Raw genomic sequence first — 16,907 nt, 5'->3', positions numbered from 1 at the left:
GACACACTGTCAGGACTGTGTTGGTGGTTTTAATTATGGAATAGCATTTTATTTTCCTTTAATTTATCCGTAAACGTAGGAGGTGGTGTCTTTCAGTATCAACAATTGTAACCTATTGCCTGTGTGTACTTATTTCCATGTGAGTGTCTGACCGTAACATATACACAACCATTCAAAAGTTTGGACACACATACTCATTCAAGGGTTTCTCTTTCTTTTTTAAAACTATTTTTACCATTTTCCACATTGTAGAGTAATCAAATTGTAGACATCAAAACTATGAAATAACACATATGGAATCATGTAGTAACCAAAAGAGTTTTCAACAAATCAAAATATATGTTATGTTTTACTTTCTCCCAAGCCACCCTTTGCCTTGATGACAGCTTTGCACTCCATTGGCATTCTCTCAACCAGCTTCACCTGGAATGATTTTCCAACAATCTTGAAGGAGTTCACACATATGCTGAGCACTTGTTGGCTGCTTTTCGTTCGCTCTGCGGTCCAACTCATCCCAACCCATCTCAATTCAGTTGAGGTCGGGTGATTGTGGAGGCCAGGTCATCTGATGCAGCACTCCATCACTCTCCTGCTTGGTCAAATAGCCCTTACACAGCCTGGAGGTGTGCTGCGTCATTGTCGTGTTGAAAAACGAATGATAGTCCCACTAAGCGCAAACCAGGTGGGATGGCATATCGCTGCAGAATGCTGTGTTAGCCATGCTGGGTAAGCGTGCCTTGAATTCTAAATAAATCACAGACACTGTACCAGCAAATCACCCCCACACCATCACACCTCCTCCTCCATGCTTTACAGTGGGAACCACACATGCAGAGATCATCCATTCACCTACTCTGCGTCTCACAAAGACACAGCAGTTAGAATCAAAAATCTCACATTTGGACTCATCCAATCAAAGGACAGATTTCCACCAGTTTAATGTCCATTGCTCGGGTTTCTTGGCCCAAGCAAGTCTCTTCTTCTTATTGGTGTCCTTTAGTAATGGTTTCTTTGCAGCAATTCAACAATGAATCCCTGATTCACACAGTGAACAGTACAAATAAAGAAAAACCCTTGAATGAGTAGGTCCAAACTGTTGACTGGTAGTGTATTACATGCCTTACATTCTGTGACACTGTGTGTCTCTTCCAGAACGATCATGAACGGCAATCTGCGCGGTATCCAGGCCAGAGCCTTCTCCCAGAACCCCCACCTCCGCTACATGTGAGTGGTGTTACTGTTACCTCCGTCTCTCTCTCTCTATATATATATATTTCTCTCTCTCTCTCTTTATTCCTCTCTCCCTCCCTCCCTCTCTCTCTCTCTAGGAGTCTGTTACTGCTAAACACAGATGAGAATATACAGTACATCACATCCCCTCTTTGTGTGGATTCTCCCCCTCAATGACCTTTGACCGGCTGCTTTGTTCACAGTTCACAGCTCTCTGACTCTCCCTCTTACTGACTGATCTTCCTTTGACAGCGAGATCTTCAGATTGACTAGGCCACATATTAACCGAGGCATGTGGAGTTTAGTTCAGTTTAGCACAACCTAGAGACCATCACCACAGCCATTTCTACTGAATATGCAGGCGTCCCATTCCACATGGGGCCCACAAACCACTCTAGCGCAGTCCCTGTCCCATTCCAGGCATACAGTATCCTAACATACATAATTCACCCCTCCTCTACAGGAAGTAGTGTGTTCCCGCTGCAGTGATATCCTAGTCCCAGGATGCATTTCAAATAGCACCCTATTCCCTTTATAGTGCTCTTCTTTTGACCATGGCCCTGGTTAAAATAAGTGTACTATAAAGGGAATAGGGTGCCATTTGGGACTCAGGCCCAGTTCAGCTAAAGTACAATGCCTGGGCTGCTTCACACATGGCTGAACACAGTTCCACCATGTTATGGTTGCTGTGTCTGTTCATAATGTATATATGTGGTTTGTAAGATAGGCTGGGCCTCCAAGCAGATGCATTTATTCCATTCAATCTTTCAATATGTATACACTCCTCACTAGCAGTGTACATATTCAGAATGAACCCAATTTCAGGTTGGTGAAAAGTGCAGTGGTTTGTGTTAAGAGTGAGGGAAGGGGAGGTGGTTTGGGGACTATATGCAAGGGCTGAGTGGCACCGCTAGCGAAGTGTTGCTGATTTCCATAATAAAGGTGAGACTTCTTGAGTGTGACAGCGCTGTTATTTCCCAATTTTCCCAGAGTAAACAGTGAGGAAGAAATTGAATAGCAGTCTACTACCTGGAGTCACCAGTCTGTAATCTCAGCTGTCAATCACTTCAGTTCAGCAGTCCCATGTCTTTTGAGGTATTCATCACTGTTCTTGTGTATGTTTGTTCGTATATATGTATGTACATTTTCGTGTGAGTGGGTACACATGAAAGTTCATGTGTGTAGGGAAAAAGAGTACGAAAACTGTGTGTGTCTGTGTGTGAAAGAGAGCGTGTGCGTGCAACTCTTTATCTTATTTTACAAGATTCAGTGAAGCTGGCCTTGACTAGAATGCGTAACAGTGTCCCGTGCAGTGTAACTATGAGAGACCGAGATCTGGAGTCGACTCCATCATCTCTTCATGTGATAACGGGAAGGACAGTCATTAAAATACCCACCTTTCACTGTCCACTGTCTCAAACAGAGCAGATGGACATGCTAATGGACTCTCATTATAAAGGATGATAGGATGATGGCTGAAGAAGGCCACACATGCGCCATACTGTACACGTCTACCTCTGGAGCTGCAAGGACTCGGGTGATAGAGCTGGAGGTTCTAGAGAGTCATCTATGCACCTTAGATCTATGCACCCTGTTATAGAGAGGGAAGTGTTTTATTACAGCTCTCCTTGTGCTTAGTGGGCAATGTCTTTCACGCTGCGCTGGGTTTTATGTAGAGAAAACCCTAGATTTCCAGAGCGGTCATTCACATCACGGTCATATGGGCCAGCCCAGGAGCAGTGTGGGAGCAGGCTCCCTATGCTTTGTGTCACAAGCATGCCATCTAAATGATCCCTTAAATCAGCTCAGTGCTTGCCTGGCTACCCAGACTCCTTGCTCCATCCAAACGCCACACCACGCACACAGCCGTTAGTTTCTTCTCCGCAATGAGTCCAGATCTGAGTACCTCCCTGACCCTTCACCGAATGTGAACACATTCGGGGCTGTCTTTGATACGATCCAATCACTGATGACTTTGTTTTGTACAATGCCCCTTGTGCCCCTCCTCACAACGAACGACTTCAATGACGTCAGTCTTGGTATTAAATATGCAGCGAGCGGCAGAGCAGTGGAAGAATTTAGTGTGAGTCGTCAGGCTAGCTCAGTGCAAAAGGGCCTCAGCTCCACAGGAGCATAAATACCATAAATAGCTCACTCCTGGCAGGCTGGGAATGGTACCGATACATTCTATTGTGGGCTTGAGAAATGTACAGTAAATTATCCATCATTTCATTTGAGCTATATGTTATTTAAGTTATTGTATTGGGTTTAAATCCAATTCGATCAATTGGATTCCACCATGCAATTCTATATGATATATATTTGTATTAATATTTGTTTTCTCTTGGACCTGAATGTTCTTTGACCCACAGTGCATTGCTATAAACGGTGCTTGACTTGGGCAGGAGCTCACCGGAGCTGAGTACCGGCACCTCTTAATGTTCTACTGTTTCTGTTCCTCTTATAGAATACAAATACTGTGGAGTTCCTGCACCTAAATACAAACAGTACCGGCACCCAAAATGAGTACAGTACCAGCACCTATTTCAATCCGAGGTCAAACACTGGTTGTAAAAACATACAGAGGGTCCCACTATCAGTCGTTTATTCAAGGCCTTTATCCTGAAATGGACGGAAATGGGCTCTCAACTGTTCCAGACAAAAGACAATGGAATCAATACCAAAGCTCTCCGCGTTTGAACTTACTTTGCCCAACCTGTTTCATTTCTTGTGTCTCCTGCTATGTGTGGCAGAATGTAAGGTTGCTGTCTGGATTTCTTCAGGTCCATCTTTTTTATCCCTTGATATGAGAGGACAACCAATATGCAGTATCGTGAGGGATCATTGTCAGGGGGAAGTTGTAAAGGTTATTCCCTCCAGTAGTGGAGGAGGGAGACCAAAGAGTCACTCTCATTAAATCTTCTCAACCCTATGCCATGTGTCTTCACACTGAAATGTCACTTACACAGTGACTTCCAGGGATGAAACCCCCCCACCAGCCCACACAGGGCATTCGCTCGCTTTCTCCCTCTCGCTATCTCTCTTTCTGTCTCTCTTTATCCCTCTCGCTATCTCTCTTTCTGTCTCTATTTCTGTCTCTCTTTCTCCCTCTCGCACTCTCTCTCTATCTCTCTCCCTGATGTGACAGCCTACAGGGAGGAGGTCAGAGACTTAGCAGTGTGGTGCCAGGTCAACAACCTCTCCCTCAACATCAGTAAAACCAAGGAGCTGATCGTGGACTATAGGAGAAAAGAGGGGAGAGTACGCCCCCATCCACATCGACGGTGCTGTACTGGAGCGTGTCGAGAGTTTCCAGTTCCTTGGCATCCACATCAAGGAATTAACATGGTCCACGCACACCCGCACAGTCGTGAAGAGGACACAGTAGTGCCTAGTTTCCCCTCAGGAGGCTGAAAAGATTTGGCGTGGGCCCTCGGATCCTCAACAATTTCTACAGATGCACCATCGAGATCATCTTGACTGGCTGCATGACTGCTTGATATGGCAAATTCCTTGACCTGAAAAACGCTACAGAGGGTGGTGTGGACTGCCCACTACATCACTGGGGCTGAGCTCCTTGCCATCCAGGATCTCTATACCAGGCGGTGTCAGAGGAAGGCCTGAAAAATTGCCAAAGACTCCAGCCACCCAAGCCACTGTTCACTCCGCTAATGTCCTACAAATGGTACTAGAGAATTAGCTTTCAGACCAACATGCGCCGAGACAGCTTCTACCCCCAAGCTACTAAATAGCCATAAGACTGCTAAATAGTTCATTAATGGTCTCCCGGAATATCTGCACTTGCACTGATCCTACGCACACTCACTAGACTATATATGCACACTAAATAGTGTACACACTCACTCACACACACGACATTGACACTCCCACACAAAACCCACACACATGTAACACACACACACATACCGATACAACACAAACACACACTCACACACGTACACACATACAGTATACACACATATACAGTGCCTTCGGAAAGTATTCAGACCAATTGATTTCTTCCACTTTTTTTCAATTTTTTCTCTCTGTACTTTGCTCCATTCATCTTTGCTTCGATCCTAACTAGTCTCCCAGTCCCTGCCACTGAAAAACATCCCACAGCATCATGCCTCACTTTAGGGATGGTGCCAGGTTTCCTCCAGACGTGACGCTTGGCATTCAGGCCAAAGAGTTCAATCTTGCCTACATCAGACCAGAGTATCTTGTTTGCCATGGTCTGAGAGTCTTTAGGTGCCTTTTGGCAAACTGCAAGCGGGCTGTCATGTGCCTTTTACTAAGGAGTGGCTTCTGTCTGGCCACTCTACCATAAAGGCCTGATTGGTGGAGGGCTGCAGAGATGGTTGTCCTTCTGGAAGGTTCTCCCATTTACACAGAGGAACTCTAGAGCTCTGTTAGAGCATAGCGTTCTTGGTCACCTCCCTGACCAAGGCCCTTCTCCCCCGATTTCTCAGTTTGGCCGGGCGACCAGCTCTAGGAATAGTTTTGGTGGTTTCAAACTTCTTCCATTTAAGAATGATGGAGGCCACTGTGTTCTTGGGGACCTCTAAGGCTTCAGAATTGTTTTGGTAACCTTTCCCAGATCTGTGCTTCGACACAATCCTGTTTTGGAGCTCTATAGACAATTCCTTTGACCTCATGGCTTGGGTTTTGCTCTGACATGCACTGTCAACTGTGGGACCTTATATAGACAGGTGTGTGCCTTTCCAAATCATGTCCAATCAATTGAATTTAACACAGGTGGACTCCAATCAAGTTGTGAAACATCTCAAGGATGATCAATGGAAACAGGATGCACCTGAGCTCAATTTCGAGTCTCATAGCAAAGGGTGTGAATACTTTTGTTTTTTAGAAATGTGCAAAAAAAAAGATCTGTATTGTTTAACCCATTCTAGAATCTGTACTCACTGTATATAGCTCCACATTGATCTGGTACTCCCTGTATATAGCTCCACATTGATCTGGTACTCCCTGTATATAGCTCCACATTGATCTGCTACTGGTACTTCCTGTATATAGCTCCACATTGATCTGCTACTGGTACTCCCTGTATATAGCCCCACATTGATCTGGTACTGGTAATCCCTGTATATAGCTCCACATTGATCTGCTACTGGTACTCCCTGTATATAGCTCCACATTGATCTGGTACTCCCTGTATATAGCTCCACATTGATCTGCTACTGGTACTCCCTGTATATAGCCCCACCTTGATCTGGTACTCCCTGTATATAGATCCACATTGATCTGCTAATGGTACTCCCTGTATATAGCTCCACATTGATCTGCTACTGGTACTTCCTGTATTTTGCTCCACATTGGTCTGGTACTGGTACTCTCTGTATATAGCTCCACATTGATCTGGTACTGGTACTTCCTGTATATAGCTCCACATTGATCTGGTACTGGTACTCCCTGTATATACTGTAGCTCCACATTGATCTGGTACTGGTACTCACTGTATATAGCTCCACATTGATCTGGTACTCCCTGTATATAGCCCCACATTGATCTGGTACTGGTAATCCCTGTATATAGCCCCACATTGATCTGGTACTGGTAATCCCTGTATATAGCTCCACATTGATCTGCTACTGGTACTCCCTGTATATAGCTCCACATTGATCTGGTACTCCCTGTATATAGCTCCACATTGATCTTCTACTGGTACTTCCTGTATATAGCTCCACATTGATCTGCTACTGGTACTCCCTGTATATAGCCCCACATTGATCTGGTACTGGTAATCCCTGTATATAGCTCCACATTGATCTGCTACTGGTACTCCCTGTATATAGCTCCACATTGATCTGGTACTCCCTGTATATAGCTCCACATTGATCTGCTACTGGTACTCCCTGTATATAGCCCCACCTTGATCTGGTACTCCCTATATATAGATCCACATTGATCTGCTAATGGTACTCCCTGTATATAGCTCCACATTGATCTGCTACTGGTACTTCCTGTATTTTGCTCCACATTGGTCTGGTACTGGTACTCTCTGTATATAGCTCCACATTGATCTGGTACTGGTACTTCCTGTATATAGCTCCACATTGATCTGGTACTGGTACTCCCTGTATATACTGTAGCTCCACATTGATCTGGTACTGGTACTCACTGTATATAGCTCCACATTGATCTGGTACTCCCTGTATATAGCCCCACATTGATCTGGTACTGGTAATCCCTGTATATAGCCACACATTGATCTGGTACTGGTAATCCCTGTATATAGCTCCACATTGATCTGCTACTGGTACTCCCTGTATATAGCTCCACATTGATCTGGTACTCCCTGTATATAGCTCCACATTGATCTGCTACTGGTACTCCCTGTATATAGCCCCACCTTGATCTGGTACTCCCTGTATATAGATCCACATTGATCTAGTACTGCTGCTCCCTGTATATAACTCCACATTGATCTGGTACTGGTACTTCCTGTATATAGCTCCACATTGATCTGGTACTGGTACTTCCTGTATATAGCTCCACATTGATCTGGTACTCCCTGTATATAGCTCCACATTGATCTGGTACTGGTACTTCCTGTATATAGCCCCACATTGATCTGGTACTCCCTGTATATAGCTCCACATTGATCTAGTACTGGTACTCCCTGTATATAGCTCCACATTGATCTAGTACTGGTACATCCTGTATATAGCTCCACATTGATCTAGTACTGGTACTCCCTGTATATAGCTCCACATTGATCTGGTACTGGTACTCCCTGTATATAGCTCCACATTGATCTGCTACTGGTACTCCCTGTATATAGCTCCACATTGATCTGGTACTGGTACTCCCTGTATATAGCTCCACATTGATCTGGTACTGGTACTCCCTGTATATAGCTCCACATTGATCTAGTACTGGTACATCCTGTATATAGCTCCATTCTTGTGTATTTTATTTCATTCCTCTTACAATTTTTATTTTTACAATTATTTTTAAACTCTGCATCGTTGGGAAGGGCTCATAAGAAAGCATTTCACGGTAGTCTACACACGTTATATTCGGTGCATGTGACAATAATATATATTTTTTTTATCTCTATCTATCTATCTATCTCCTCTTCCTGCTTTTGCCATGGTCCTTGTTGCAATGGCTCAGCCTTCTTCATCTATTTTTCTACTTTGTCCCCCCCCCCATTTAAGAACCTTCCTCAGCTTCTGAAATGACATTGCTTATTATTCATGTCGGGCGTTGATATAGCCGATGCCTACAATCAGTATGCTTCTCACGGGAAAGAGAGAGGGAGAGGGCCAGAAAAAGTCCACCTCCACTGTGTGACTGTCCCACTGAATCTGTCCCTCTCTGCAGAATGAGGCATCTCTTTGACAACCTCTTGAGTCAGTTACCCAGCTTTCCTTGACCTGTCTGTCTTAGTACTGTTCCTGTACACACATATGTACACCATAGCTGTCTGTTTAGTCTTGATGTGCAGCCCTGTGACAACATGAACTGTGACTGCTAGCTGGGAATCCCATCAATCCAATCGGCTCCTACAGATTTAGAATCTAAATTTGATCACCCTGTTGCAGGAGAAAATTCCTGTATGCAGGAAATGTTCAACTTGTTGTGTATTTGAGATTTAAAATGGCTTCTGAAGTGTTTAATTTACACTGAAATTCAGATTTGATTTTCCCTATCGAAAAATATATCAACCCCTACCAAAAATGTCCATTGACTATAATCCACATAATAATTCACATTTCCTGTTGCTGCAGGATTATTTTCCTGCTGTAGAAAATAAAGATCCCATATCCACAGAAAATGGTTCATAATGTTCTACTATATAAAGGAGTGTATGTGATGCCACAGTCTTTTAACAGTTTTGAATTTATGGAGGTATTTGCACCTTAAATGATGAAGTGTGTGTGAGTGTGTCTACTGATAATACTGTGCACGTTGTGCAATCTATGCATCTGTGCTTACACAGCAAATACCATGCAAATGTTGGCAAACCACATCATATGGAATGTGTTGTGTGATATCACTGGTACTGAATACAACAGTTATTTATTAGCGTAAGAACAGATTTGAATCATTCCACATTTACACTATATAGCAGAACCATACAAAGATACAGTGGCGGTCGGTGACGTTTAAGATGAGGGCATGGCCTTATTTTTATTACAGCATATTGGATGACTGTCATTCATATTACATTCACCCAGGTCAATGTAACATTGATAGGTTAAGGCTACTACATGATACTCAAATTTTCCCTATACCCATCATGATGTTACCACAACCTGGTCTACGATTAAGTTTTTTAAACGTAGGTGCACAGGTTGAGAGAAATATTTTAGTAATCAAGGTGACAGACATTCATTACCGTCTTGCACACTCTGGTCTGCATCTAGCTGATCTAGGGTGTGTAATCATTAGGGTAACAGTTGCAAACTAAAGTTTCTGTTGGACAAATTCAGGTCTTTTCATCTCCGCTTTGTTCCTTTTGCTTCCGATTAAGAAAAGATTTTCAACAGAATCAGCGGAATGAATACACCCCTGATCACCTGCAAACCCAGTTCACTTTCATAGCAGCCAGGTACAAACAGCATCATCACTTTGATTGTTATATTATTTCTTATCGCAACTACACACTCTCCTTCTCTCACCTTTTCCCTTTACTTGTGGACTCCAGGCGAAAAAACCTTTCCAAGCCAAACCTTCATACCATAACCGCTAACCGCTACACACAGCCTACATCGTTGTCACCACATTAGCTCATTTCATAGTCAACATAGCTACTAGAACTAATGCGTTAGTAAACACTCAACAATCATGCAGTAATGTGTAAAGCAAGCAGTTTATTTCCTCCTCTGAGGAGCCTCCAGTGACACACACACAGGCACAAATACAGTAGGTGCCCTACTTCAGTCTGTAATCAACGTTTAGGGGAAATAGCTCTTGGTTGCCTCCCCTAAATTGACATTTATCACCCAGTGATTTTCTTGAAATATTGTTGCAAGGACACTTATTACTCAATAATCACCTTGCAATTCTCCAAAGATGGCTTTTTATCGTCACTGTTTAGGGCAGGGTTCCTCAACTGGTGGCCAGCGGGATGAATTTGGCCCACTGATGATTTTATTTTGCCCCAAGTTTTCTGAGCCAAAAATACATTTTTCATTATTGGACTTTAAAGACTGTAAAAACACAAGAAAATCCGCTCCAAGTGATTTTAATTTGGAAATCTGTTTCACAGTATTCCCATACTTGATAGAAAGATGTGATTATATACAAATGTAAGAAGGGTTAGAATTTTTTATGTTTTAGTCAAATATTATATGTGTTGGCTTCTTTGCAGTCAATTTGCAGTCTACAAATTATTTGTAATTATGTTCCAGCCTCCTGACCATCCACTCAAGAAAAAAATCAGCATGTGTCTGAATCTAGTTGATGATCTCTGGTCTGGGGGAAGCACATCCGAGATGGATATGCCCACTTTGAAATGCGTTGAGGCCAGAATCTAAATCATGAGATTGAGATTTCTTTCATAATTCTGCCACAGTATCTGGTGGCTGTGTTTCTAATTTGGCACCACAGGAATAATATTTTAACATGTTCCTTCATGGGTGATAAATGCATGATGTTTATGATTTGTAGGTTTTGAATATGGGCCATGGCTGTTTGATGTTTGGGGGTGGATCAGGCTGCTGTGTGTGTGTGTGTGTGTGTGTGTGTGTGTGTGTGTGTGTGTGTGTGTTCCCTTTAGAGTCACCATTGCACAAGATTAAAGAGTCATTAGGCTCCCACAGTACCCTACCGCACCACAGTAAAAGATCAGTCTCATGACCCATGGTTATATATGGCTGTGAAAGACTGGGGACCAACCACTAGGTAATTCATGCCAAGGATTGATATGGAGTAGAATGAAATGGAAACAGCATCTGTACAGTCTGTACATTTGACTTATTTGTCTCTTGAGTAACCAGATTTAGGCGCATGAACACTGGGGCGTATTTCTTTCTATCACTCTTTCTGTCTCGTTCAAATCTCCTCTCTGTTCGCTCTGTCTTACTCTCTCCCCCTCTCTTTCTCTGAACAAATCTCCTTGCATCTGCTGTCACCCATGTGCTCTTTTACCACAGGGGTGATCACAGCAGGAACCTCTCACGCGGGATGACTTGGCAGGGCACAGGAGTTGAGCTGAAAATGAATTTGACTTTATCACACTCTCCCCATTGTGCCTCATCGCCATGTATAAGTAAAACTCTATGATCTTTCTTTAAGGAGGGGTGATAGAACGTTTAAGGCTGTAATTGGCTTTTTATGTGAGGCCTGGCGTTATTGTTCAACGGTAATCAGTGTCTGTGAACTCTCTCCACGGCTCGTTCTCAGACAAGGCCACACTATTACAGAGGGAGAGTGAGCAGTGGATGGCGGGAGGGATGGAGTAGAAGAATGAAGACGGGGGTGGAGGAAGAGATGCAGCTTAACGAAAGTAGCGTCTTCTTCCATCACTAGAGTTGATTAGATCAGGTGTGTTGGTGGATGTGTGTGTTTGTACACGTGAGTGTGTGTGTGTGTGTGTGTGAGTGAGTATTGTATCTCTGGAGTGATGTGTCACTGCATTATCTTTCAGTTGGAGTGGTGGATCCTGATGCCTGTGTGGGCGGTTGCTCTAGAATGTTGGCGGTGTGCGTAGAGAAGGTTACTGAGTTCCCTTTGGCCATCTCTCACCTCACTCCCACGGCCCAAGCTGTTCTAGCCGTAGTGGTAGCTGTAGCCTGTAGTGAAGCGTGCTCTGTGCTGCTCCACAGGTGCCTGTTCTGCATGCGGGGGATGAGAGGGCCAGCCAGGGATAGCGGGATGAGTTGACAAGTCCCTTCTGACCACCCCAATAGTTTATGTTCAGATCACATCAGAGAGATCTGTACCGCAGCGAGAACAGCTTTCACTACTTAGGGCGGCCCCCTGAAGTGGCACTTATCAGCTGTATGCAAGGTCGCCTTTTTGTTGTGTTAGTAATGCTGCATCATCGCTCCAACCCACTCTTGTCTCACATCTGTGTAGCAGAGGCTCTGTTGTCTTTGCAACCTGTAGGTCTGATGTCTGATTGGAGGTTAACTTTACAGTAATACTATTGGTCAACAACTTAGATTTTTTTTATCCAAGCAACTCAGGGTGTTTTCACATTTGGTCCCTTTCAGCCAATTCTTGTGAACTCAGTGCAGTTTGTTTCATTTTTTGTGTGCAGTTTGTACACTCCAAAGGAACTCAGACCCCTCAAAAGAGCCCCCGATTCTAACCAAAACTGAGTTCGGTTCACTTGAATTCTGCGGTCTGGTTCCCTTTTTTAGGGTAATGTGAACACAAAGCTCCCCAAGTTCGCTTTTCATTATTCCCGCATCACACAGTAGACTACAGCAACACCATTTCCCCTGCCATAGCCCCTCACATTGGTGCCAGAAAAGAGAGAAAATTATGATGTCTAGGTTCGGGATTGTCAAGGATGCACAGACATTCTAAAATATTTTTGGAATTTTTAGTTTAGATTATATGTTTGCAATATGTGATCTATAGGCTAAGAGAGTTTCATAAGCTGTTTATTCTATTGTGGGGTTTGAATAGTGTGAGAAGATAACAACATATGTGACACGCTCTATCATAATCAGTCAGAAGTTGCTATGACTAATTTACATATAAATGGTGTTTTTTTAACAAAATAATGACTTTGTTTTCATAATCTGTATGTATTATCACCAAAATATAGTGTTTAATCTTATTTGGGATGAAACATAGCAACGGAGCACTTTCACATCGGTTTGGTGGATGCTAGCTTGTGACACATCAAGCTTTCGCAGCACTATTTTGTCAGCACAATCAAAACCCTCCCCTATTCTTAAATCATGAATGAATTACAAACCAGCTAGCTAGCTAGCTATTTTTAATCAAGCTACATTATCCTATTCAATCGGATGATTTTCCTGTTTCCCCAATCAAAAAGCTAAACCCATCATACATAGTCCCACTGTCACTACTGCCTACACCTTAGCTAGCTAGCTTAGCTTTCTAATGTATCAGTGGATTCCCAGGAGAGAGAACTCGCTAGATTTTTAAATAGTAATGTCGTGCTGTGAGCTGGTTCAGACGATCAGTGGAGTCAACTTATTGGCAACTCATTTTTTACCCTGAGTCGGAGAGTGTCTCCTTCAACGACTCCGCAGACGAAGTCGAGTCCCTTGAGGAGGCAACTGAGGAAGACCACCCATTAACGGTGGATCCATCAATTACTGTGCTTTAGTCGGTCCAGGGGGGACAGTGATGCTGGGGAAGAAATTGAAAAGACTTGCGAGATCAGTTGCACTTGCAAGTCCAATGAATGGAAGCTCTGCTATTTGATTTTTACCCCCAAGGAGATGGTCAAGAGACGTGACTAGATGAATTAACTCACCAATGGTAAGTGCTTGCCATTCAACTACTGGTCAAGTTTAGTTGGCTGTCAGTCAGTAATGTGTAATGTGTTTGTCCCTCTGTCCGAGTCTTTGTATGTGATAAGGCACAAGTAGACCGACTAGTTAGATAGCTAGTGTATTAAAGACAAGTGTGTGTGTGTGTGTGTGAGTGGGTGAATGTGTGGCATGAGAGAGAGAATTGGGGGATTTGTAGCCTATGCAACCTAGCTAGCTATGTAGCTAATAACTTATGTGACTTGTGTGTCTGTGTGTGTGCGTCGGCAATGTGTAGCCCATAAAACATGTGTAGTAACTTTTGGGACCTGTGTGTGTGTGTGTGTGTGTTTATATTTGTCCTATTTGTCCTAAAGGCAGGTTACATACGTGCATGAAACTACCATCTATAAAATAATCACATATCTTTATATCAAACATGACCCATTGACAATAATAGTACAAGTGTTAAAGAATTACACGTTGCTGTTTGTCTTATTTTTCAGATAAAAAACAAACAGAAAGGACACATCAGAGGACATAATTTGTTCCTTTATAGGCAGGAAATCTGCAGAGAGACGTTCAAGTTTTCGTCAGAGTAGTACAACTAGATTGTTTCTGTTGTTTTTGGGGCTGCAACAGTATAAAAAAAAGTTGGTAAGGTATTTCATAAAAATGATCCGTAGGCTGTATAATGAATAGAAGTAAAAGAGCTGAGAATACACTGTGCCTTTCAGCACATATTAAAGGCATGTTTTAAATCATTTATTTCCTGGTTTCAGAATATCTACAAAAAGCTGACTACAGTGATAAAGTTTTATAAGGAACATGGTGAGGTTCAAAGGAAGATGAGGTGTGGTGGTCGTCTTGCCAGCAAACTGTTGCTGTCCTACATAGAAATTAAGCGAATCGTCCAGTATGTCAACAACTTTGCCGATGTCCACGAGATGCCACTCCTAGGATGGATCCCTGGATTTAAGAAGGAAGACATACAGTCGCTACCGACATTTGAAACCAAGTCCTTTATGTGACACAAGTACAAAACTATGATGTGTGATCATGGTGGGTGTTTTCCTAAATCTTGATACTTATATTTGTATCAAACATTCGTCAGTTTAGGCAAAAGCCGACCTGAAACGGATCCAAAGAGATTGTCAGTCCTTATTCTCTGGTGACGTGTGTGTGTCTGGTCAGATTTTCTTTCACGTTTCTCATTCTGCTTAGAGACCAGAGCATATTCTCACCCTTTTATCTTTCACCCCCTCCATCCCTTCCCTGTTTTATATCTCACCCCCTCCTTTCCCTTCCCTGTTTTATCTCTCACCCCCTCAATCCCCTTCCCTGTTCCCTGTTTTATCTCTCACCCCTCCTTTCCCTTCCCTGTTTTATCTCTCACCACCTCCTTTCCCTTCCCTGTTTTATCTCTCACCCCCTCCTTTCCCTTCCCTGTTTTATCTCTCACCTCCTCCTTTCCCTTCCCTGTTTTATCTCTCACCCCCTCCTTTCCCTTCCCTGTTTTATCTCTCACCCCCTCCTTTCCCTTCCCTGTTTTATCTCTCACCCCCTTTCCCTTCCCTGTTTTATCTCTCACCCCCCCCCTTTCCCTTCCCTGTTTTATCTCTCACCCACTCCTTCCCCTTCCCTGTTTTATCTCTCCTCCCCCTTCCCTGTTTTATCTCTCACCCCCGCCTTTCCCTTCCCTGTTTTATCTCTCACCCCCTCCTTTCCCTTCCCTGTTTTATATCTCACCCCCTCCTTTCCCTTCCCTGTTTTCTCTCACCACCTCCTTTCCCTTCCTGTTTTATCTCTCACCCCCTCCATCCCATTCCCTGTTTTATCTCTCACCACCTCCTTTCCCTTCCCTGTTTTATCTCTCACCCCCTCCTTTCCCTTCCCTGTTTTATCTCTCACCTCCTCCTTTCCCTTCCCTGTTTTATCTCTCACCCCCTCCTTTCCCTTCCCTGTTTTATCTCTCACCCCCTCCTTCCCCTTCCCTGTTTTATCTCTCACCCCCTCCTTCCCCTTCCCTGTTTTATCTCACCCCCTCCTTTCCCTTCCCTGTTTTATCTCTCACCTCCTCCTTTCCCTTCCCTGTTTTATCTCTCACCTCCTCCTTTCCCTTCCCTGTTTTATCTCTCACCCACTCCTTCCCCTTCCCTGTTTTATCTCTCCCCCCTCCTCCCCCTTCCCTGTTTTATCTCTCACCCCCGCCTTTCCCTTCCCTGTTTTATCTCTCACCCCCTCCTTTCCCTTCCCTGTTTTATATCTCACCCCCTCCTTTCCCTTCCCTGTTTTCTCTCACCACCTCCTTTCCCTTCCCTGTTTTATCTCTCACCCCCTCCATCCCATTCCCTGTTTTATCTCTCACCACCTCCTTTCCCTTCCCTGTTTTATTCTCTCACCCCTCCTTTCCCTTCCCTGTTTTATCTCTCACCTCCTCCTTTCCCTTCCCTGTTTTATCTCTCACCCCCTCCTTTCCCTTCCCTGTTTATCTCTCACCCCCTCCTTCCCCTTCCCTGTTTTATCTCTCACCCCCTCCTTCCCCTTCCCTGTTTTATCTCACCCCCTCCTTTCCCTTCCCTGTTTTATCTCTCACCTCCTCCTTTCCCTTCCCTGTTTTATCTCTCACCTCCTCCTTTCCCTTCCCTGTTTTATCTCTCACCCCCTCCTTCCCCTTCCCTGTTTTATCTCTCACCCCCTCCTTTCCCTTCCCTGTTTTATCTCTCACCCCCTCCTTCCCCTTCCCTGTTTTATCTCTCACCCCCTCCTTTCCCTTCCCTGTTTATCTCTCACCTCCTCCTTTCCCTTCCCTGTTTTATCTCTCACCTCCTCCTTTCCCTTCCCTGTTTTATCTCTCACCCCCTCCTTCCCCTTCCCTGTTTTATCTCTCACCCCCTCCTTCCCCTTCCCTGTTTTATCTCACCCCCTCCTTTCCCTTCCCTGTTTTATCTCTCACCACCTCCTTTCCCTTCCCTGTTTTATCTCTCACCTCCTCCTTTCCCTTCCCTGTTTTATCTCTCACCTCCTCCTTTCCCTTCCCTGTTTTATCTCTCACCCCCCCCTTCCCCTTCCCTGTTTTATCTCTCACCCCCTCCTTCCCCTTCCCTGTTTTATCTCACCCCCTCCTTTCCCTTCCCTGTTTTATCTCTCACCACCTCCTTTCCCTTCCCTGTTTTATCTCTCACCCCCTCCTTTCCCTTCCCTGTTTTATCTCTCACCTCCTCCTTTCCCTTCCCTGTTTTATCTCTC

General features: G+C 44.1%; 1 protein-coding gene across 6 annotated transcripts in view; it reads left to right on the top strand.

Moving 5' to 3' along the window:
* ntrk3a (neurotrophic tyrosine kinase, receptor, type 3a) overlaps positions 1-16,907 on the top strand; it is a 260,675-nt gene that overhangs the window by 41,682 nt on the left and 202,086 nt on the right. For all 6 annotated transcript variants that reach the window (XM_031801796.1, XM_031801793.1, XM_031801795.1 and 3 more), the window contains exon 3: positions 1,153-1,224. In XM_031801796.1, coding sequence (XP_031657656.1) covers positions 1,153-1,224 — 72 coding nt within the window. The remainder of the gene's footprint in view (positions 1-1,152; positions 1,225-16,907) is intronic.

This window comes from Oncorhynchus kisutch, linkage group LG22, assembly GCF_002021735.2.
Source record: "Oncorhynchus kisutch isolate 150728-3 linkage group LG22, Okis_V2, whole genome shotgun sequence".
Classification (NCBI taxonomy): Eukaryota; Metazoa; Chordata; class Actinopteri; order Salmoniformes; family Salmonidae; genus Oncorhynchus; species Oncorhynchus kisutch.
Note: the sequence above shows the minus strand (reverse complement) of the source record. Positions and strands in the feature narration are given on the sequence as shown.